General features: G+C 38.6%; 1 protein-coding gene across 1 annotated transcript in view; it reads right to left on the bottom strand.

The window, feature by feature from the left end:
• LOC144036408 (rho GTPase-activating protein 26-like) overlaps positions 1 to 24,536 on the bottom strand; it is a 45,807-nt gene that overhangs the window by 6,056 nt on the left and 15,215 nt on the right. Inside the window, exons 3-18 of the mRNA XM_077547015.1 lie at positions 16,837 to 16,932; positions 14,923 to 14,984; positions 14,771 to 14,842; positions 12,276 to 12,377; positions 12,092 to 12,202; positions 11,916 to 12,020; positions 10,712 to 10,841; positions 9,821 to 9,921; positions 8,712 to 8,806; positions 8,502 to 8,580; positions 7,845 to 7,881; positions 7,600 to 7,665; positions 7,146 to 7,220; positions 6,750 to 6,834; positions 6,139 to 6,197; positions 1,628 to 1,733 (exon numbers count right to left, since the gene is read on the bottom strand). Of these exons, the coding sequence (XP_077403141.1) occupies positions 1,628 to 1,733; positions 6,139 to 6,197; positions 6,750 to 6,834; positions 7,146 to 7,220; positions 7,600 to 7,665; positions 7,845 to 7,881; positions 8,502 to 8,580; positions 8,712 to 8,806; positions 9,821 to 9,921; positions 10,712 to 10,841; positions 11,916 to 12,020; positions 12,092 to 12,202; positions 12,276 to 12,377; positions 14,771 to 14,842; positions 14,923 to 14,984; positions 16,837 to 16,932 (1,381 nt within the window). The remainder of the gene's footprint in view (positions 1 to 1,627; positions 1,734 to 6,138; positions 6,198 to 6,749; positions 6,835 to 7,145; positions 7,221 to 7,599; positions 7,666 to 7,844; positions 7,882 to 8,501; positions 8,581 to 8,711; positions 8,807 to 9,820; positions 9,922 to 10,711; positions 10,842 to 11,915; positions 12,021 to 12,091; positions 12,203 to 12,275; positions 12,378 to 14,770; positions 14,843 to 14,922; positions 14,985 to 16,836; positions 16,933 to 24,536) is intronic.

Below are 24,536 nucleotides of genomic sequence, written 5' to 3'. Positions count from 1 at the left end.
TATTAATGGTTGACCTTTACAAATTCCAGCAACCAATTTGCAGAATGTGGAAAATTGGTTTGTTTGTTTATTTACACGATCTTAAAAAATATAAATATGGCAGCAAAAATAAATAAATAAATACGTGAAGGTGAGGTAGAAACCCATTATGGGCTTTATCAAGATCAAAATATTCTACTATTGCTATATATAGCCTCAACAAACATATCTTTAACATAAGTGAATTATTACTTTAGCAAAAACAATCAAGTATAATAGTAAAAAAAAAAAAAGTCCAAATCTCTTAGGGAAAAGCCCAAAGTTTGTCTAGTGTCTGTTTTTTCCCAGAACTGTATAGAAGGTCCATGACTTTTAACTTTTTTTTTCAGACCTCAAACCTTAACTCAGGGGTGGCCAAGTTCGGTCCTTGAATGCCACTCTCCAGCTTGTTTTCCATGTTTCTCTCCACTAACACACCTGATTCATGATCAGGATCGTTATCAGCCTTCTGCAAAGCTTGCTGATGAGCTGATCATTAGATTCAGCTGTGCTTTGAAGGAGGAAGATATGGAAAACAGGCTGGATAGTGGCTCTCGAGGACCCAACTTGGCCACCCCTGCCTTAACTCATTCACTCGCAGCCATTTTCACTGAAGCAACCCCCTTCGCTCCCGGCTGTTTTACTGGATTTTGACTTATTTTGCGCGGCCCACAGAATATTGTGCTCTATTGCTATAAAAAAAAGGAATCTTTTTTCATCAGGAAACAAGTATATTATGTATCTCTTTCCGTTTTCTAGCATTTAGCATTAGAATATAGCTAAGTTTCATCATTATTCACAAACCTGTCGAACACACAGAGGAAAGCTTGCAACATGGCCCAGGTTGATCTCTTATACTATGTTGCCACCTGCTGGCCGTTTTTTGTAATAACTACCACTGCTTTAAGTGACCTCTTCAGGTCAGATGCTGCATCAAGTCTTTCTGTATGCTCTAGCATATTAAAAAAAAAACATGAAAAACGTATAAATACATTTTTGGGACCATGGCAATATTTAATATAGAACATTTTTATAAGTTTTTAGGAAAAAAGGAGTAAATATGGGTCATAATGACATGCATCACTCACTCAGCAATTAAATAAATGTGAGGAAAAAAATCATAGATCCACAATTTTTTCATGATCTCCACTGAATGTCTTTTTTGTTTAAAAAAAAAAAACACACATCTCTTTCGCAATAATTATTGTCACTAAGACAGAAAAGAGAAACTTGAGAGCCAAAGTTTAAGATTTGCCATCTGGCGAGAGCCCCATTTGATATTGCCGGAGCTTTTCAGAATAATTTAAGGCCACCAAATTTGTGCCGGTTCACACTTTGGCAAGAAAAATACTCAAAACATTTGCAAAATGTCCCATTTGCCGCACAGTACTTGATGTCTCTGACGGATTAGAGGGTCTCGAGTGTCACCACAAGTCCGCTTACCACCGTCAGAAGTCAACATCATCAAATGTTTCACGGCTGTGCTGTGGCAGGAGAAAAGCTCGTTTGAAAAGAAATGCGACACTCATATCGCGGCTAAGTCACTTCGACTAATTTACACCACCAAGTCTGCCGTGTTGAAAACAAGTGTTTTAAATCTTCCACCTACTTGGACAGATGTTTCATGAGCATGTCCAACATCTGCCGGTTCTTCTCAGGCAGTCGGTGCACCAGAGCGTGGATTTCCGTCACCCTGGCCTCGGGATTGTCCAACTCTGGAGAGCAGGAGAGGTCAAGGGTCAAGGGGGATAGAGAGAAGACACCAAAGTTTGGATCTTCACTTGCCACATGACGTGTCGATTATTTGTGAAGGCTGAATAAACCCTCACATTGGTTCGGGTATTTCATATAAAAACAAAATAAGGCAATTGTTTGAAATGGTGAAAAACCTGAAAACTTATTTTTTCAGAAAATCCATTTTCTTTTTAAAATCGTAGCTGGAGCTAACTGTGCAGCGATAAAGATGCCAACTTCTACCTCATTTCAAGCTGGTTCACAAACAAAAACATTTTTGAACTTAACTAACCAGTTTTAACAAAACTCACAAAAAGATTCCAAGACAAAGAAATGAATTTCTATTGTACAATTTACTGTTGACGGCGGCATAAGCCTTTTTTTTTTTCTCTCATGACCTATTTCTTTTCTAACCAATTTTCCAGGGCTTACTTAGCTCAATAGCAGCAAAGTGCCAAAGGCATTATAAGGAAGTCATAAAAGTAGAGAGAGGTGGAGCCGTCCGTCCTTGTCGGTTGGCTTGGAACTTTTTGAACATTTCCCAAGGACAACAGGCGGAGACGCAGAAAGCAGACGGTGGGTTTTGAAGGGACGATAAAAAGCTGAGTCACACATTCATGACCAGCAATCAAAATCATGTCAGCCCTCAGGCCAACACACACCAATAAGCACGCAGGATCTCAGGACTTTCTTGAAAGTGATGCACCCGCAACAGACGTGTGCGTCTCCCGCAGTCGCAGTTTTGAGCCAATCCAAAATAAGCATTTTGTAAAAAAAGCAGGACTGTTGTTGTTGTCATGACTGCGAAGATTTCAAACGATTGTGAGCAAGTCCGCGTTGTGTTAGCGTACGTGCTAATGCTATTGCTTAAACGATGCATTATTGCTGTTATTAGACCTCCAATTGATGCTGTGCCTAAAAAAAAAATGGTTGTAATTAAGACACTATTGTTGACAACTTAACTCATTCACTGCCATTGACGGCTATAGACGTCAAAAATTCATTTGAACTATTTCTATTAGTTTCACATTTTTTCCCACATTTGTTAACAAGAGTTTGACAAACCTAGAAAAAATGTATTGTACATTTAGAACAGATATCAAATTTGTGATTAATCTTGAGTTAACTAGTGAAGTCATGTGATTAATTACAATTAAAAAAAAATGTAATTGCCTGATGCCCCTAATTTAAAAAAAAAAGAAGAAAAAATTATTAAAAAAATGTTTTTATTGTAATTAATCACATGACTTCAATAGTTAACTCACGATTAATCACAAATTTGATATCTGTTCTAAATGTACAATTGAAAAAAATCTAGGTTTTCATACTCTTGGCAGTGAATGAGTTAAAGATCTAAAGCCGGTATCTACTTTTCTGGTACCAACTCCTTTGCGGTTAAAAAAAAAAAAAAAAAGTAGCCCAGTTCCAAAAAGTGCCGTAATTATTTTGGAGGCCAACGATTGGTTCGAGACATGTCGTCATCAATGTGCAGCTGCGCAAACCACCACCCCGGGAAAACAGCTGCCTTTAACGATGAAGAGAGGACAACAATGGCTTCCAAACAGATTAATGCTTTAAAAATGCAAACCATTTTAACATTATTGAATGCAGTCTTCTGGTTGCTGCAATATTTATTCAATGTTTTCAGGCCGAAATAAACTGGCACAAAGCGTTGTTTGCGCTCTCCATTGTTTTTGCCTGTGTGCAGTGCACGCTAGCTGCGGTGGCTTTAGCATGACATCACTGGCCAGGTGAGGAGGGGCTCCCGGGTTAAAAACCGTCGGTGGAAACGAGGCTTAACCATTAACTGCCATAATGATAGTTCTCACTGAGTCATCAGGTAACTTGATCCACTTTTTAATTGATGGTGCATTCCAAATAATTCAACATTCAAATTTGATTTCATGTTTGGCAAGGTTCCAACATGAATAAACCACGAAACCAAAGTAGCAGCCTTCGTTTATCCTTCTTTTGATTGATTGACACTCATTGATTGGCGGTGAATCCAATAGTCCAGAAAGCGTTTACAACGGATGAATGATGGAAGCAGGAAGCGCTGGGATGTTTGATCAACAATTCTCACAGACACTTGAGAAGAACATTTGACTAAAATGTCCTTGACGTGGAAAAATGAACATTGCTTGCAACCATTTTCCATGGGAGTCTCCAAGTGGCTATGCATAAATTAGCATGGACTACTTGCTAGCATTAGCATGGACGAGTTGAGAGCAAATCAAGTGTTCTGGCCTTCCATTTTGCCTCAATCACCTCCAGACATGATTCGCTTCAGCACATCATTCTTCATTGATTATTATCATATCTTCGGCAACAAGCTTCCCGTCACACTTCCAGCTACTGCTCGAATCGCTCTCAATATGTTTGTACGTCTCGTGTGTCAGGTATCCAGCTGGCAGCCATTTCTCGCCCCTTTTGACTACATTATACGCCTCCGCTCTGCCTAGAACGCCCGTTTAAAGAGAGTCGAGTGAAGCAGATTTGAAATCAGATGAGGAGTAAGTAAGAGAGGCCAGATGCGTGCTGAACGGGAGGAAATGCAAAATGGAGGAGGAGCGTGGCTGGCGCAGAGTTCACGTCAGGTCGCTGTCTGTCCTTAAATCACCTGGCAGCAGGCCTGCCTCGCCTTGTTAAAAAAAAAAAAAAAAAGTTGCCGTGAAAAGCGTGTCGTAAAGCTGTGGGATTTACGCATGTGAATTCACACAAAGTCAAGGCAGACATAAACGAAAGCAGATGCAGAAAAGAATGTGGCCTCTATACTTATAAATGCTCCATTTTCATTTTTTTTTTTAGGATTGCTACAAAATCCTAAAAGTATGTCAGCAATCTTTTCTTGCTAGCGGCCCAGCCAAGACACGCCGTCATTTCCTGGACTTCCTTTATGTTGGACAGGCTTCGCCGCACACAAACAGGTCAGCGACACATTTTGGAAAGCGCCTGAACTTGTTGAGCACATGTGAGCAGAAGGAAGTCAAGTCTTGATATGCACAATGTAGCAGTGCATTATTCAAAGAATGAAGCTAAAGTGTACAACAATCAGCCCACCAGGCACGAGGACAGTGGACAATACCCATGACTGCACTCTGGGTGTCCTCCAAATTAAATGCATCATGCACAGTTGTTAACATTCTCCTACACACGTTGGAAATTCATTCAGAATAGATATAGAGGCAGAGAGGGAGATAAAGAGGTCAAATGTACTTTTTTTACAGTATTATTTGTATAAATTATTTTTTTTGAATCATTTAACCCTGGAGAACCCAAGAACCCTTTTCTTCTTTGGAAAATTATGAATTATACATTAAATGACTGCTATAAATTCACTGAACACCAAAATATATTTTTTTCAATTTTAACCCTTTTTTTTTTTAACTAGCTCAGAGTTACTAATTTATCAAAAAAAATATATAAAACATACTCCTAGGCCTTCTGCAACATGATATGAAATAGATTAACAAAAAAAAACCACAATTTTACCATCTGAGAAGATGGTTTTGTTTGGATGTTGTCAGCCATCTTGTCACCACCACTCTGGCTCATGTAAGTGCAATATTCATCCACTAGATGGCCCCATGCAGGGGTCAGAAGTAGCACTCTGGACTTTTGAAGTTAAATTTGTAAAAAAATAATAATAAATAAATAAATAAATAAATAAATAAAAGGTCTTTGTTATTTGAGTAGCAGAATTTATAGGGGCCAAATTTGACCCTGTGGGTTCTCCAGGGTTAAATGTTTTATTTTTGTATAATTATTTTATTTTTAATAGGTGGGTAAATCAGTCAGAGCCATTTCAATAAAAGTGACATTAACATTGCTATATACAACTGCATAATTTACTGTATGAAGATTAAAGATCAAAGAGGGAACATTTTATTCTATTTAATATTAAAATGGAAAAAGTTGATTTATTAGATACTTTAACATTTCATTTTTTAACATTAAAATTCACACTTTTTAATGGTTTGTATTTACATTTTTCATAATTTTACTTGACCTTAAATTTAATACAGTACTTTTTTTTATTTCTTATGTAAATTTCAGTCCCACAGGGGATATTAAATACATTTTATTCGAATGTATTTTATGGATAATTATTATTATTTTTTAACAATATATATTATAAAGCATTATTTATTATTTATGGGTGCTATCAAAAGTTAGATTATTTTCACGGTAAAGGATTATTCTTGAACTCAACCACATACATCTGCTTTTGTGATATTGGGAGTGTTAATAACGTGATTGATTGTATGATGTAGTCTTATTTCATTATCTTAAGAAGTGGACTACAAACATACGGTAGATGGATGTGATAGATTGGCTTCACTTTAACAAGAAAAATACATCAAGAATTGAAGGAAGAATACTCACTGGCAGCCTTGATGAAACTCCTCTGATACTGATAGGTCATGAGAGGTGCTGGCAGCGCCCTAAAAGACGAGAAAGAGACGAATGGAAATCGTCAGGTCAAGAGATGAAGCTTGTCAAATACGCCGCCAATATGTCACGCTTTACATTACACACTTATGATGACAACACGCTATCGTTTCATCACACGGCACAGGCAGGCCCATCCAAACAATTCACAATTTACAGCCAACACTGCTCGCAACAGACTCCGCACAGCTCTTAATATTCTATATTATTTATTCATGTAGCGTTCCCAACTGCATATACTATATACAGGAAGGGAAATATACTGTTGGTCCATATAGGCACCCATCGTAAATTATTCTTTGTAATGATTATTCTTCTGTCCACTTTTCAGACTTTCCCACAATAAAATATAAAAATACAGTAAGTGGCTGCAGGTAGTATTTAAAATACTAAATGAGCAATGCAAAACATATCAATCCTAAATACAACCCTAGAACACCAAAAGAGAAAAAAAATGAAACATTTTTTTATTTTTTTGTAATTAATGATTTCGTAACACCCCCCCCCCCCCCACACACACACACACACACACACACACACCTTACCTGAGATAGTGCTTGATAGCACTGGTGATGGTCTTAATTTCCCACTCGGGATTTTCCAGTTCCACATCAGCGCACGTCTTCGGATCTGATGGGACGCGCGATTGGTTGAAAAATTTTAATAATGCCAAATCTCAGGAAATACGTTATGATTGTTCTACTTTTCTGAGCAAGCATGTGTGTGGCTGTTCTTGTCTTTGTAAAGTTTGTCTAGCAAATGATGATTTGAAAGAAGATTGATGTGAGTGACTCCTTGATTTTTTTTGTACAGACTGCCAAAGTTGGATTTTCAGTATTGAGCTGTGTTGAATTTACTGTTGGCAAAAAAAGTCCCCACAAAGACAAATTGCGTTTGCATGTGTGATTGTGTTTTGTTTTTTTGTGTATTTTTGCTCTTACCCATGGCGAGGCTCAACAGTTTTTGCACCCGAGAGCTGACGCCGACAATTCTGTACAAGCCTTGCTCATCAATACCTGAAAAGAGGTCCGAAAATTTCATGTCATCCCACATTACTGCTTTACTGGCATAGCGAGAATCATAAAAGCATTTTATAACAACGGATAAATCAATGAATGAATCCGTCCAAATGTTGTGCCGCGTTGTGATTGGCCAGTCTGAGTTTCAGTTTGTGGTTGTGCAAATGTTCCATTGTGACATTTGACGAACAGTCCAGATGAATCAGAGTGAACATTCAAGATGCAATCAAGAGTCCTTTGCAAAAAGCCCAAAAATTACATTTTAAAGTAGGAATGAGCTGGTATCGGTACTTGTTATTGGTGACTACTCAATAGTGTGCGTGTGCGCGCATGTGTGTGTCTATTGTAGCCTTCACAGCACCCGGTTGCATCCTACCTCGAGTCTCCAGCGCATAAATGAATTTTTTCATCACATTGAACCCAATCACATCAAGCTGGGCCACTGAGGAAGACGCCGAGCGACAGAGAGAGAGAGAGAGAACAATGGAATTAGTGAAAAACAAGCAATAAAATATAATAGCAATTACAGAGTTTAATTGATTTTTTTTTTAATTTTTACTTAATGACAACGTCATCATAATTAATTTTCTGTCCTGAGGAAAAGTCACTATAGCAACTTACTGCCTTCCGTCTGGTTGTCCTTGTTCAGATTGTACACCTAAAAAATAGAACATATATGAAAAAAATAAAATAAAATAAGTCATCTATTAGATGCAGGATGTACATGTGCAGTCCATTACTTCTTTCTGATGCTCACACACAAACATGAGAAATAAATGTCACATATCGAGCTAGCAGGCTTCCTCATTTCAGTTGTCGTGGAAACGGAAAGCTGAAGATCCCTCTCAAACGTGGAATAGAATTCAAATGCACGAGTAGTAGTATAATAGTACCATCATTTGGATTTCTTTATCGTTTCCTAAAAAAAAAAGCATTTCCCCAAAATAAATGCACTTTCAATTTCTATCAATAAAACCAAACAAACTGTTACTATAGAATTTCATAAACGCTATTGTTTCCAGACAATCAGCCCATTGGAACTCTGTTGCCAACCAAAACAGCAGCACCTACTGAGGCGAAACACTACGAAAAGTTTGAAAACTTGATCCACTTGCTTCATCAACTAGTGATGGGCGAAAAATGCTATATTGGGATATTTCTTTCAAATGATCAATTGTTTATTTGTCTAAAATAAAGGCCTCATCTGTTTGGTCTGCATCATGTCCGCTGCATGTTGCTGTGGTGTAAGAGCGCCTAATGGTAACCGTGACAACGTACCGGCTCCCTCCCATCCATGGCCTCCATCCACAATCTGCGGTCTTCCTCTGACAGAGCCTGCATCGTCATCATTCCCGGCCTGAACGGCAAAGAATACAAGAAGGGGAAAAAAAAACAGCTCAACAGAGTGAAGAATATTTATAAATTAGAATTGTGGCGCCCCCTTGTGGTCAGTTCGTTTGCTGCAATTAGTCTCGTCAAAAGGCTCACCTGTCCACAGCCTCCACGTCAAAACAAAATCGTTTTTCAATGGAGTCTGTTTTCCTCCTGATGCAGGACTTGAGAATGAAGCTCTCCTCTTCGCCCTGACACACACAAAATACAAAAGGTGGTGCCGGTTGCTTTGTTTCCTTCAACTGTATATTACGAGGGCCACATATAAATTTATAAACATTTTAAATGAGGGAGGTAATAATTCTGAGAAAAACTCACACATTTATGAGAAAAAAATAGAACATTTGTGATATTATAAAGTGGCCCGGGAAATTTGTGAGATGATGACACAACGGCCCTACGCCGTCTTCAAAGTGTGAACATTTAATATGATGGTTAATCTCTGCTAAAGCAATTACCCCAATCTCCTTATTTGAAAACCCAACCAAAAAATATCATTTAATTAACGAGTTCTTACACCCACCGTAGGCATTTTTTGCACACTTGTGACTTCTTGGAACAAACATCCGAGTAGGCTACTTCTCGCAAGTTTCGGACTTTTTCCTTGCAAAGATGCGAGTTTATTTCTTGAAAATGTTTGCCACTTTTAATGTCACAAATATTTGACTTTTTTCTCGTAAATTTGTGAGGTTTTTTTTCTCGCGAATTTGCCACTTTAGAATGTCACAAATAATCGACCCGCTAAATCTGCAAACAATAAACCTTATCATGAAGTGGAAAGAATAGAGCTGATGTGTTGCAAACTTCTATATTTTGATTTGATTTCTCTTTCAGCTGGTATTTTTTATGCACATCAAGCTCAATTTAACTGATTCCAAAAAGCTCACATGAACGCTACCAATGGTCAATGTTGTTTATATGATCCAAAAGCGAGGAGGGCGTGTCCTGTCCGTGTGTGCAAATTCCGCTTAAAATTAATTTTAGAAAAATATTTAAGAAAATACAATGTTTGCGAGTCATTTTACGTAATAATTTGGATGCACAGAATTGAACACCAAATGCTTTTATAGCGAGGAAATTGTGAAATCAGGCAATACGAGACTGCAGGTAGTAGCCTGGGATGAGTCCAAATCTGACATGGCTGCATTGGCACCGTGCCATGATGGATAAAACAAACAGCAGATCAACTTGGCTCCGTTACTCACAGTTTTGCCCCCCGATTTGGGGTCAAACAGGACCATGGTGACCCGCTTTGGCTCCCTGTGGTACGTGCAGTAGTACTTCACCCAGGTAGAAACAAAGGAGCCTAAATAAAAAAGAAATTAAAAAGTACATCATTGTTATCCATCAAGTCATTCATTTAACGTTTATCATTTGCGCTATTCCAGAGATATCTCTAAAGTCAGAAAAAAATCCATTCTCCTGCACATACAGGTATCCCTGTTCACTCATTTGCTCCCAAAAACGTATAAATACGTTCTATTTTTTCTTATCTTATGTTTTTTTTATGCTAATGCATACAAAAGGCTTTGATCTATCCTCTGAATTGAAGAGTACGCTTGAAGCAATTGTAGTTATTACAAAAGCCACCAGCAGGTGGCAGCAGAGTATAAGAGATCAACCAGGACCATGTTGCAACAAGCTCTTTGCCCCTCCCTTTTATTTGTGAATAATGATGAAACTTAGCTATATTCTAATGCTAATTGCTGCAAAATGGAAACAGATGAAAGAAGAGACTCTAATCTTTCTTTTGGTAGGTTCCATGTTTTTATAGCAATAGAACACAATATTCTGTGGGCCTTGCAAAAGTCAGAAAAAAATCCATCAGTACGTATTTGTACTTTGGCAGAGACAATGAATGATTGTTAGCAAATTGGGGAAGGTTCGGGCATCACGCTAGAGCCAAATGATAGAAAAAGGATGGATGAGGAAGTTATTTTCTTCTTCAAAAAGACACAGCGTCAAGCTTTTGTTGAGCACGTTCCAATGATGACCAATCGTGAACTGCTGTCATGCCTCAAAACAGATCAGGCAGCAAAGCAAAATGTTGATGTTTTCTCACCCGTGTGTGTGTGTGTGCGTGTGTTGGTACGTACGCTTCTCCTGCACATACAGGTATCCCTCCATCGTATGCTGGCTGACGCTCTTGTGCTCATGCGGATTCTCCTTCATCTTCCTCATCAGGCTCTCCACCTCGGACCTCGTGCTCTCAAAACGATTGCGCGTCTGCGCACAAGAAAAAAAGTCCGATTGACTTCAAGCGCGATGCTTAAGCTCACTCCGGCAAGATTGATGCTTCACTGGAGCATTTTTTTTCCAACTGAAAAAAGTCAAATAGTGAAAAGTGGAGGAAGGGATGGGGAAGATGGGAATTGGCATACTCCAAATATCAAACAAGAAAGAGAAAATGGAAAAGCAGGGGGTGGATGAACAAATATAGATTTAAAAAAAATAGAAAGGACGTGTGAAAAGGAAGAAAAATCAATCCCGCAAGGTCAATGCTTCAACGGCGCATCAGAAACTCTTTCATCAGTCAAATATCAAAGAGCGAAAAGTGAAAGTGGAGATCATCAGAAAAAAAAGGGGAGAGGGAAATACAAACTCAAAATTCCATCCAGGACAATACGATATCATATATGAAACGTGGAGCAAAATGGAAAAGAAACAAGGGAAAAAGAACAAAATGTCTCAAAGATAGGAAAAATATAAATAAAGATTGTTAAAGGTAAAAAATAAAAGGAAATGAAGTGAAAAGTGGGAAAAGGAAAATAAGGTATAAAGGAAAGAAAAAAGGAATGATATGAAAAAAAGGCAAAAAATTGATTTCATCTATCATCAGGGGCAGGTGAGTACCGATGCCAGGTATCGGCATCTGGCCTTGTGTTAAGATATCGGTACTTGTGACTCTTAATTGATAATAGAATAGAAAATTGCCATTTTCATGCAATTTGAAGGGAAAATGCTATATTGGGATAAATAGGTCATTTTTTAAAATTATGCCATTTTTGTTGTTGTTTGTTTATTTTATTTTATTTTGGGTGGGGGGGTGGGGGTGGGGGGGGTAATATATATCAAAAGTACTAGTGGTGCCAGTATTGGTGACTACTCAAAAGCTGACAACTTGGATTGCTGTTGGTCTGAAAAAAAAAAGTGTTACCAAACATCCCTAATGCACGTACGGCATACAAAAGAAAATGTTTTTAAAAAAAAGACCAGTAAAATCCTTTAAATAAAAATTCTACTTTTGATCAAGTAAGGCATACAAATAATGAAAAAGTCATTTTTTTGTGTTGATCTTACATTTTGTATGCTGATGGTAAGGTCGGTCTTGAAGTGGCTGAAGTCCTTTGCCAGCTCGTACCCGTGGTGATAGTACGTGAAGAGGCCTTGCAGGAAGGCCAGCAGCTGAGGGAGCAAAGCAAGCGATGATGCGTGATGTCATGAGCCCATCGCGGACATGTTGGAGAAATTCTTACAGGCTCCACAAAGTCGAACATCTTCCTCTCTTGGACCTCCTGCACTTTGAAGACATACTCCAAAGAAACCTCGTAGAAATGCTGCCGCACGTGATCCACCTGATTGTCCGCCTGCGCCCGTCCGCAACAAAAGGTCGGACGCATGAGACGGGAACGAATGTTTTTCATGAAAAAGGAACGTTACCTCGTGCAGGTGCGACTCTTTCTTCTTTGCCGAAAGACTCAGGTGCTTCTCTAGGACGGCACAATACTTCTCGGTCTCTTTGTCGTACTTTTTCTTGGCTTCCTGTGGGAAAAAAAAAAACAACAACCGCATGTTGACATACAAATGACAATGCAAATTTTGTGGCCGGCAAATGTTGTTTTTTGCAGTGCAGAGGAAAAGCAGAATGTGAATTTGGAGCGGCTGATGTGATGGGACTCAAGTTGCGCTCGTCAGGAGAACACAGCTGTCTGTTGCATTTCATGAATTGTGACAGATGATTGCATGTGCACATGTTGTACACTGTTAACTCATTTGCTCCCAAAAACATATAAATACGTTCTATTTTTTCTTATCTTATGTTTTTTTTTATGCTAGAGCATACAAAAGGCTTCGATGCATCCTCTGAACTGATGAGTACGCTTGAAGCAACGGTAGTTATTACAAAAACCACCAGCAGGTGGCAGCAGAGTATAAGAGATCAACCAGGACCATGTTACAACAAGCTCTTCGACCCCCCCCTTTTTATTTGTGAATAAAGATGAAACTTAGCTACGTATATTCTAATGCTAATTGCTGCAAAACGGAAACAGATGAAAAAGAGACTCTAATCTTTCTTTTGATAGGTTCCATGTTTTTATAGCAATAGAACACACTATTCTGTGGGCCTTGCAAAATCAGTCAAAATCCAGTAAAACAGCCGGGTGCAAAAGGATTGCTTCAGTGAAAATGGCTGCGAGTGAATGATTAAGTTAAGCATTTCAATATTTTTCAAAGAGAACCATCTGTCCGCCATTTTGTTTCTTATTTCCAGGACGTGTCTTTTGCCGGCTCAGCCCAAACACAAAATCCAAGCACATTAACTTTTCCATCTTCTAAATTCCAACAAATGGAAGAGCAATAAAACGAGTAAAGTGTCGGAGAAGGCGGGAGGATGAGTCAACAGCTGGGTGGCGCATCACATCAGAGAAGGAAAAAAGCTTTCTACTAGTACTTCCTAAATCAACCAGCAGAGGGCAATATTTTGTCACTCCCTGAAGTCCTAACAAGCACACATGGCTGCTGGCAAAGTCATGGGCGGTGTGAAAAATAGCAATTGTAAACACTACTGTACTTTTCATCACATCCACAACAACACCAGTGGATAGAAATCCGCTTGGAGTGTCGCCTTGCCTGTAATCCACCATAAAACAACCTTGACCAGAGTCCTGCTCCAAAAGAGTCCGGCGTGTTTTAAATGGAACTTTTTGCCAAGTGGGCGAGACCTCGGTGCAAGGTGAGAGGCGTGTGCCGGGCAAAGATGTCACTCCTTTCGGGGCTAAACTGGGATTAGTCCTCACCATGGCCGAGATTACGAGCCATCGCTCCTTAATCTGCTCGCCATGCTGCAATCAAACCGTCAACCTGCTGCCATTCGGCCATATTTGGACAAACCCCCTGCGGTGACGCTTCTGGGTCACATGGCTAATGAACATGCACAATTTTTTTTTCTTTTGAGGGAGGTTGATAAAGTATGACATTTAAGGCCAGAGATAACCAAGAAATGTAGCATTATCTCAATGTGTGAAGTTGTGTATCATTTGAATGAGGAAAAATGATTCGAGATGATTGTTTTCATTTACAAACACACTCATGGAATGAATTTGACTCGTTAACGAATCACGTTGAATATTTGCAAAGGGGGACACTGAGATGTGACAAGATGCCACACTACTTACTGCCTGTTTGTGGAATTATGAGGTCAGCATTATTTAAGATCCTAAGCAGGTCATGTTGTGATGCTTTGATTGAGAATAGTTCATATACACACAGGTTTGTCTACGTTGAAAATGATTGCCTTATAGGTTGTATCAAATTATTATTAATTTAGAAATATAATGTTTGAAATTTTGTAATTAATTACAGTAATTTTATTTCATTTTTTCCTACATTTTCACACTTTTTCCTTTTAAATATAGGTTGATGTAAATCTATATAATTTGTACAGTAAATTAATTAACACATTTTGTTGTAGAAATAAAAATACAAACACACTTGAATTTTTTTTAAATTAAATACCAACATGTCAATTTAAAAACATGTCGTAATTTAACACACACAAGAGTAATTTTTAGCGATTGTAAATGAACACGTTGAATTTCATAAAAATTTCCACAAAAAAATAAAAATAAAAATCCATCTTATACAGGGGCTTGTAAGATGGTGACAACTGCTACTTGGACATTTTACATGTGAACACGTGAACTGGCCTTACACCAACAACTTTTGCAACCAGCCAACTGCCATGAATACGTAACAATATTAGCAAAGCGGATGTCAGGCCAGCCAGCTCTCTAACAGGCTCTTTATTGATTAGTTGATGAATGTGACGGCTGCTGATGTACTGTACAAGCGTGTGTGTGTGTGTGTGTGTGTGTGTGTGTGTGTGTGTGTGCTTGTAGTACACGTTTTTGGTGCCAAAGGCCCGGCAGGCTTACCTTGGCTGCACTGATCTGCTCTTTCCTGAACCTCTCCAGAGGCATAATGAGCACATCATTGGCGTTTTCAATCTGAAAATTGTGAAAAAAAAAAATTGATGAGGAGGACGCATCATGGAAACAATTATTGATGAAAAAAGTCTATAAGTTACCATCCGTGTCCTCTCATCCTCCAGGTTTTGCAAAACAGCTGCAAATTCCTGAAGAGACTTGGCTGGGGAGGAAAATGGTGGAAAATGAGAGAACATGAAGGTGTTCCATTTCTGCTCTTGGACCTTCAACACATTCTATCATAAGCTGCAGAGAAACTCAACAGTTTGTTCTCGCGTTTGCCTTTCAAGTTGCATCCAAGTCGCGCAACGTTGGAATGCATTCAAATGATTACAACCTTGAATAAAACTCTTTCTTCGTTCTGCTTAGCTTAGCCACTCAATCAATCAGTTTTTTTTTTTTACTTGATTTTCCATTTGTTTTCCCTTTGAGACCTTCTTTAGAGTGAAACGAAGTTGAAATCGAACTTTACATACAGTTTGTGAAAACTGAAGGCACTTTTCTCACTTTTGCTTTTTGTTACAATAATGGTGTCATACAGTGGATATAAAAAGTCTACACACCCTAAACAAATGCCAAGTTTTTGCGGTATAAAAAATGTAATTATTTAATTTTTTTTCTGTATCTTTGAGAGAGAAAATAAAAAAATGTTGCCAAGTGACTTGTACTTGGAATTGTTCATTATTTGTTCTACCTTGACAAAAACCCCAGTTGAGAGTAAAGAAAATCACAAAGCGTGACGATGCTGTAGGAAGGGTGTTTTTCTGCTCGTTCAACAGTTTAACAGGAGCGTGTAAACTTTTTTATTCACTATGTGTGTGGTAATAATTGGACCCCCCCCCCCCCCCCCCAAAAAAAATAAAATAAATGCAGCCCTGCAAGCTGTTCACGCAAGATAACGGGTGATGGTCAAAACAACGGCAGTGGGTGGGTTGTGCGTGCACACACACACAAAAAGGGCGCGGCCTCTGTTGCATGTTTCCACAGACACCAAAAGAGGCCTTGGTGAGTTGATGGAATGAGCAATGACGCAATTGTCAATCCGAAACAAAAGCAGTGGCTTTCATGTCAGGGTTGGGTCCGACTCAGCATGTTTCTCCGCATGCTTTGTGGTGTTTTATCATTAATGTACAAAGCATGTCGTGTACATGAACTTTTGTGGCCTAATGCGCTAAAGCAATCGCTGGAGTGCGCATCTTTGACTTTTTTTTTTCTTTTTTTCTGGAGAGCTCAGTAATGCGCATCTTTGACTTAATGACACTTGTGGTAACAAAAGACGCTAGTACAAGCACTGTACATCTGCTGTATGTCACATGACCGACATGGACTGACCGCACACTCGCACAATGAGCCTGTTGAGAAGCATGACAAAGCGAAACGACGTCACCCTCAACCGATGCTGGGTGCTTGTACGTATAACTCACTGGCCAAAACATTAGGTACAGCGATACAAACAACCATCAAAACATTTGCTTTTACCAAGAAAGTAACGATTATGATGAGTGTGAACTGTTTTGTCTTTGTGGCCAGTGACGGCGGGCTGGCAAGCGGCCGGCCCCGGGTGCACTTGGCCTCATGCTCAAAGTCAGATGGGATACGGCCCAACAAAGAAAATAGATGGGATGCATGAATGGATTTTTAGTGCTTTGTGAGTGAATTCATATGCAGTTCCCCCGCAATGTTTACGTTTCTGTAGGTGCTGATGTTTTGGTTAGCAACAAGTTTCAAACAGGTTCAACGTGAGAACCCTTTAACTCCATATTGTCTATGATCTGGAAATTATGACAATTACTACTGGAAAGTACATTAAAAATATAGAAAATTTGGGATTCGTTAGCTGTAAGCCACAATCATCACAATTACTTTTCAAATGTGAACAATACAAATAAAGACATTCAATATTTCATTGTATATAGTGAATCTTTTTGAGTTTCACTTTTTGACTTGAACTAGTGAAATGATTTCAGGATACTCAAGTTTACTGTGTGGTGCAGCTTTCACATCAGCGAGCTCACCTATGCATATCTCATCATCCGTCTCAGCGTCTCCGATGCACTGGAATTTAAATTCGTTGAGGGAGTCGGCAAATTTCCTCTTGGCCGTGGACAAACCTAACATGACGGGAGAGGAAAGAGACAAGCGGGAGTTAGCGTAACAATCTCTTGTCCAACAGCGGCAATTGTTTTTAGGAGGAGTGGAATCTGGAAGTAGAAGTTAGAATAAAAATTGTCCATGGATGTGAACGTGTGTGAATGCTTGTTTGTATACAGTATGCGCCTTGTGATTGGCTGAAGATGTATCCCGCCTCAATTGAACAAAGTCATTTGGGATAGGCTCCGCCTCCAGCTCAGCCGTGATAATGTAAACAAGCGCTATAGAAAATGGATGAATGGAAAATTGAACAGCTTCCCTATTGGTCCATGCATCAAAAAGTCTCCACAAAGAAAAAAAGAGAGAGCAATGATGATGACATGTCAAATCGGTAAAATTATCGAATGAACAATACTGAGCTCTCCAGGGGAATTTTTTTTTTTAAAAATCGGTAAAATTACTGAATGAACAATACTGAGCTCTCCAGGAAAAAAAAAAACACAAAAAAACAAAGACTCCACAAAGTCAAGTCTCGTTAACAACCGTGATGAAAACCTCCTTGGGGGAGGTAAGAAAAACAAGTTATATTCCATTCAAAATTCCAGCCAACAATGATGAAAAAGTTTCTCCACGGTACTTGAATTTTTTTTGTTTAAAGGCTGCAATAAAATCACATCGGGGAGTATGACTGATATTTTATGACCGTCATCAGTCAAAGTCAAAATGAAGGTAAAGATAATTGTCGGAGTCATCTATCATGTAAAACTCATGCTAAGCGTGTCAGCGACTAAAAACTCTCCGTGCCGAGTGCAAGAATGAATAAAAAGCAAATGCGTGCAAGTCATCCATGTGCCACTAATAAATAACTTAGTGATTCGTCAAGCCACAGGATGCACAGCTGACGATCCCGGTGTCGGGTTACCAAATGACAGCAGAAATATTGCTTGTTAATAATTTACGGAAAATGATGTTCGCTTTCGAGAAAGTGAAATTTTATCACCAGCTGTTGTTCTTTTCAAAAGTCTTTTTTTTTTCTTCTCGCATCAGATTGCCTGCACAATAGACACTCGATACGGCCATAAGATTAGGTACACAAACATAATTTGATGGCAGCCAGTAAATGGAAACTGTGGAGCCGCTAAGACATTAGCAACTTAGCTAACCTATTAAATTTTAAGATGGCCAACTAAACTGAATAATTCAAGTTTTGCTATTGTTTAAATTGGATTTGACACATTTCACAACAAGGAAATACGAGTTTACAGAACTGGTGTGTTCCTTGTATTGCCCCCCCCCCCCCCAAAATTTAAAGGTACGAGGAAAAGTGACTCAGCAAATTTTGAACTCGCTGTTGCAACATCAATTATGCATTTTAGCCTCACGAAAATACAAGCTGTGTTTTGGACAGTGTGGAGGAAACTGAAGATGGCAGGAAAGTGCACATAAGTGGACACTTCTTCTTTTGTGGTCTAATCCAACTAGACGGCATATTTCAGGTAAAAAAAAAAAATTATTTTTTTAAACGTATTGGGTGGCCTGATGCAGAGATGAGCTCTGGTTCCACTGATGTAACGACGCACTTGTAAACACACAATCCATCTTCTTTGTCCACTCCCCCAGTTTAGCGCTGGCGGGCGTTCTTATTTTTGGCCGGTATCTCAAACTGCTTCATCTTCTGCTTCCTGTCAGTGACAGCTGCTCTTCGTTCCATGAGAGCAGAGTGTACCTTTTATTTTTTCATTCTTCAGCCACGCTCCACGTCTCTCGCGTTCAAACAAAACGGCAGCCATTAAAAAAAATGTTTGCCGGTAAACGCTCGTGATGCTAAATAAGGTCACTCAAAGCACCATGCAATCCTGATATCATTAAATCAATACTGATTTGACATTGCCAATGGATAAATTACATTTCCGTTTAAGTCAATGGAAAGATCATTTGCGATTTGAGTGTTTTGAGATACAAGTGCAGTCACAGAACTCGTTACAACTCGTATCTCAAGGTACCACTGTATTTACTTTAAGTCAGGAAGGATGATGCTAAGCTACCAATTAGCACAGTAAATTATTGCTAACAAAACAAAATGCAAGCGATAACGGTATATTCATTTTAAATTCAAGAAAAAACATTTATTATTATTATTATTATTATTATTATTATTATTATTAGCTGCAATTTTTGAGAAACTGGAAATGGAAACTGAGTATTATTATTATTATTATTTTTGTAAAGCCAAGACTTTTGGTACAGCTCCTGTATTGGATCTCAATGGATTGGTGTTGCATTGTTGTTGAAACGATATTCCAGAATATCAGCGAGTTCATCTGAAGTCGCTAGCACTTAAACCTCAGCTGTGAATTACGACTTTGTTGTGCTCTGCGGTCAGATTGCATCACTCGACGGCCATGGAAAAACAGTGTGCACTTGTTGTTTTGGCTGATGACGGTTGACACGCCGCATCATGAGCTACTAAACCAGATACTGGTGCGTGAAAATGCAAATAAATCTCCATTTGTCATCGCACTCATAAAAATAAAAAATGATCTTTTTTTTTTCTTTTCTTTTTTTTTTCTTTTCTTTTTTTTTCTGGAGAGCTCAGTATTGTATATGTTGGCTGTGATCCTGATAGACACTTTGAAAAATGAACAAAGGTTTAATATTGCACAACTACAGATGCCTTTTCTTGGTGTAAATACAGTCAGTAGTCGGCAGAGTCGATGCTCTTATGTCAAGTCTGACGCCATTCTAAAGTCTTGTTTGACACTGTACTAATAAGTACAGTTGGAACGAGACATACAACAACAATGGGCAATTCTGAAATGATGTCACAAGTCAAAATGGCGGTATTATGTGGCATTCCAGGGAGGGTTTGAAGTCCGATCGTTTCATTTTGTTGGTGTTTAATAATGCTTATGTACAATTGTACGTAAGATCATAATTAATGAGTAGTTCTATCCACTCAATTCAAAGGACGTTCAACCTTAGTTGATTAAAAAGAATAATAATAATGATATTAGGGGTGTCAGATGATTACAAGTTTTAATCTTAATTAATCGCATGACTTCAATAGTCACGATCTGTTCTAAATGTACAATAAAATATTTCTTTCCTACGTTTTAATACTCAACATAAAAGTGGGGGAATTTTTTTTAAACTAATAGAAATATGGCTGCATCCTTTAGTCATTAATACAGTAATTCCATAATAATTAATCAAATTTAGTTAAAATTAAAAAAAGATGACCTGTACAGTGTTCCCTTGTTTTCCTCTGGGGTTAGGTAAAAAAAAATACCCGCAATAAATGAGTAGTTAAAGTAGTTAGCTTTATGTTCTACATTTATTATAAATATTAAAAGGACACACATATATATATATATATATATATATATATATATATATATTTATTTATTTATTTATTTTATTTTTTAATTTATGAAAAAAATGGGGGGATGGCCGATTATTCGATAGAATAATTGATTTTAAAAAGTGACAGCCTTATGTGGAATATACTGTAAATATTTTAGCATCCAGAGCTAAGGCATAGCACTCGGGTATGCTAGCGCTAACTTTTGCTTTTATATTTATATCGCAATATATACATTTTCCATTAGGGCGTTGCGCAGTCAACGTGTTGACATACCGACCCAGTCAGTCAAACAGCTACTGTACAGACTTCCACAACCTTGACATGCACCACTTTGCCTCCTCATATAATTGAGGTTCCACTTGTCATAGACATGGTACGGTCCAGATAATCACAAGCCTAAGTAAGCATGGCAGGCCATTTGTCAAAAAAGACATGTGAAGGACATTTGAGTGGCTGAGATGAGCCCACACAGAGAGAGAAAGAGCTTGAACACGACACAAAAGGAAGTGTGTAAGTACAAGTGTGTCGAAATACTGTACAATGTGCATATTAACGCACACACAAAAGTCAAAAGAATGGGCTTGTGTGATATCAACAGGATGTCGAGCTGTGGCTGAATCTTTGTTTCACGAGAATGTGAATGAATTTTTTGTACATTGAGTGGCACAGACCCACTCTCATACACGCATACACCCAACAGCTAAAACAGAATCATACCGTGGGAACCCTTACAGTTACACTTGAAAACGACTTGAAATTTGATTTGAAAGCTGACGAAAAGCTCGGATGTACGTCATGGTCGCTTGTACATTTCCTGTGAAAGTAGTGAAAATGCCCCACAGCGTCCATCATTTGACGGCTTTTTCCTTCAGCCTTTCAACAAGATTCATGACAATCTGCTGGCAAACAGGAAACGACTGATGGACAGCATCCTCGCATGACGTTTTGAGGTTCCGAGTGACGATATGTGTCCTCCGTCCCAACTTCAAACTCACTTGCGTTATACATCGGCTTGTAATATGAAGATCAGTGTCGGAACTTGGCAGGGAGACCACAAAAATCACCAGTTTATAATATTGATGGAGCAACCAGGACACCTCTTATGTTAGCGTTAGCGCTAGCGTCGGCACCATTTTTAACATTCAGAGAATAAAGTGTTTTGGGTTTTTTGAGAGGGCTGGGACAGATAAATTACATTTCCGTTTATGTCAATGGAAAGATGATTTTGCGATTTGAGTGTTTTGAGATACAAGTGCAGTCACAGAACTAGTTAGAACTCGTACCTCAAGGTACCACTGTATTTACTTTAAGTCAGGAAGGATGATGCTAAACTACCAATTAGCACAGTAAATTATTGCTAACAAAACAAAATGCAAGCGATAACGGTATATTCATTTTAAATTCAAGAAAAAAACATTTATTATTATTATTATTATTATTATTATTATTATTATTATTATTATTATTATTATTAGCTGCAATTTTTGAGGTCTGTAATATTGGTGGACCATCAAGGACATCTTCCTGTGCTGCGTTATGATGCACACTGATATAATCAATAGGGGATACTTATAAAGCAAAATGCTAAGCTAATGTTTAACTCAAAGATTCATAGATTTGGCTTAGTACTCTAGTCTAGATCACGTACGACATTTAAGAAAAGAATTCAAATGTATTATTATGTAGCTAAATAATAATAAGATACAGGGAGTGTAGTTCTGTTCCTCATTTGGGCAATACGCTATCGGGGTCAACAAAAGGTCACCCTTGCTCTGGCTATTCTGCTGAGTCAGCTTCACGGGAAGCAGATTGGGCCAAACAACAACTGTCATCAGTCTTGCACCCGCCCGGAAAATGAAGCCAGCCACACACTGAGTGACGCAACCCAACGACACTGGACAATCGGGTGACGTGCCGCATGCTGCAACTCCTTTTTGTGAGTTGCTGACTATCTGCAAATAGTCTGGCTACAATTATAAGTGTTATTTGGCAACAACATTCATTCATTCATCCATTGCAAAATTTGGTTTGGTGAAATTTACCTTACGTTGCTTAACATAGATACACCGACAAAAATAAAATAAATATAACTTTATTGTTGGGATGGAACGGATTAACTGCATTTTCATTTATTTCAATTTCAAACTTTGACTCAGTTCTCAAACGTTTTGCTTACAAATCTCAAGCTAACAAACTGTCCAATTCCGTGTCGGTCAGCCTCACCGCTCGCTGAGCGGCCGACTTCTGTCACGGCAATGCAGATAGCGTTATGGGGAAAATATCTCGGGGGCACCGTCTGGCGGCCATGTGATCCCGAAACACAGCTGGAGAACATCGCGGCAGAATCACTCGGAAAAATTGACTTGATTTCCTTGCAAATATCACGGAAGCGTCCAGTTGCTGAATGTTGAAAGGTTAAAGTGAAAGCATGACGGACGTCTTCTCGGTCGGTGATGTATGACGGCGAGACAGGCAAGTGTTACACATGTGCTCAACTTGATGGAAGAAACAAGAAATGAATTGCTGTCTGGAGAGCAACCTTATCAACAGCTCATTGAGCTCGAGTGCCAGGAAGTTACTGAAGAAATGAGGAGCCAGAAAGGGAAAAGTATTTTTTGGACGTTATCGCCTTACGAGGTCGACTCATCGGGACGAGCCGCCGCCAAGCTACGGGCTACACACGCGAGAAAACAGCTGAGCCGTCAAAAGAACATCCACTCAAATGTTGTTTGCTGCAACATCTGGAACGTTGGCTTGCTTGCAGCAGAACTGCATTTTTTAGAAGATGGCCACTAAAAGCCGGCAGATTGTAACGTTTTGATAAGGGAGCACAAGGGAGAAGAAAGGGAATGGTTGGTCATTAAAGGAGACATCGTTACACACACTATTCTATCTTTTAAATTAGGATTGAGTGATTTTATTGTTCTTGCATTTTATCATTAACGGCTATTTTTACAACTCTGTATGTTTGTAGAAACGGAAAAACCAAAGTGCTTCCACACATCTGATTTAAAAGTTCGCAGAGCATTTGTAATCTCAATTGCCGAATTTTCTTCTAAAGCCATCTCTTGCGGTTCGTTACCCTCCACCATCTTGAACTCTCTCGACAGCGCGCATGTGTGTTCCTATTGGATCAGAGGCGGCGCAAAGCATCATGGTCTATGTAGTTCATAATGCTGTGTTCGGAAGAAGCAGGCAAAAAACTTTTTTTTTTGACGGGGATGAGCTGGCTTTAATTTTGAAATATTACGACAAAGTTATAGTGTCAATTTTAATATCACGATATCGCCAATATTGCTACATCCCTTTTTTTTTTTTCTTTATGCAATATGAAACGATACTTTATCCAGTACGCTTTTGATTTGTGATTTCTCTTTGATTTTGGTCTTTTCAAATAAACGGGCTTCATTCTGGCATAACGGAGGTTGTGTTGTTCAGCAGAGTGTAAAAACAAGGTTAATGCTATGCTAAAGTAGGTTTTGGTTGTGGTAAAATAAATGTTTTTTAATTTTTATTTATTTTTATTTTATTTTATTTTTTTATTAAAGCTGGCTTTAATATCGAAATATTATGACAAAGTTATCGTGTCAATTTTAATATCACGATTTTGCCAATATTGCTACATCCCTAATGTATATGTACGTATACCTATATATATTGTACAGATGGCATTTAAAAAATAAAAATAAAAAAAAGACTTGCCAAGGCATCTGAAGGTAGCTCATTTTGCAACTTAGTAACAAGATGACAAGATTTAGCTTGCGGTTATTAATTATTGACCAAAAATGATGTCATGCAGTTTTGATCCTTGGGACGTCTACCACCATCAGTCATAACTAAGCGAGCTGAGAGCTACTTTCACTGTAAAGGGAAATTTGAAACACATGACAAGAAAATATTGTTTCTTTTTTAAATATTTACTGGAAGGATGTTGTGAAAACATGTGTTGAGTGTGTGGAGCGATCCTGACATGGGGGAGTATTGATGGTGGATAAACACGCACAAATGAAGCATAAAGGACCGGGAAGAGGAGCAGAAAAATAGGCTGCCCACATTTGGATTGACTTGAAATGCAAAGAGAGGCCGGCACATGACACAGCATGTCGCTTTGCAAAGCAAACACACTTGAAACCGATCCGATGTGCTGTGTTGATTCATTAATAGATGATTTATTTGCTAATGTTACAACATTCTCACCTGCCCGTGCAGCCTTTTGATGCCGATAATCAAGCTTAATTGAAATTGAAACATTAGTCCAAT

This window comes from Vanacampus margaritifer, chromosome 16 (genome assembly GCF_051991255.1).
Source record: "Vanacampus margaritifer isolate UIUO_Vmar chromosome 16, RoL_Vmar_1.0, whole genome shotgun sequence".
NCBI lineage: Eukaryota > Metazoa > Chordata > Actinopteri > Syngnathiformes > Syngnathidae > Vanacampus > Vanacampus margaritifer.
The sequence above is the reverse complement of the archived record's forward strand: the minus strand, read 5'-3'. Positions and strand labels throughout refer to the sequence as shown.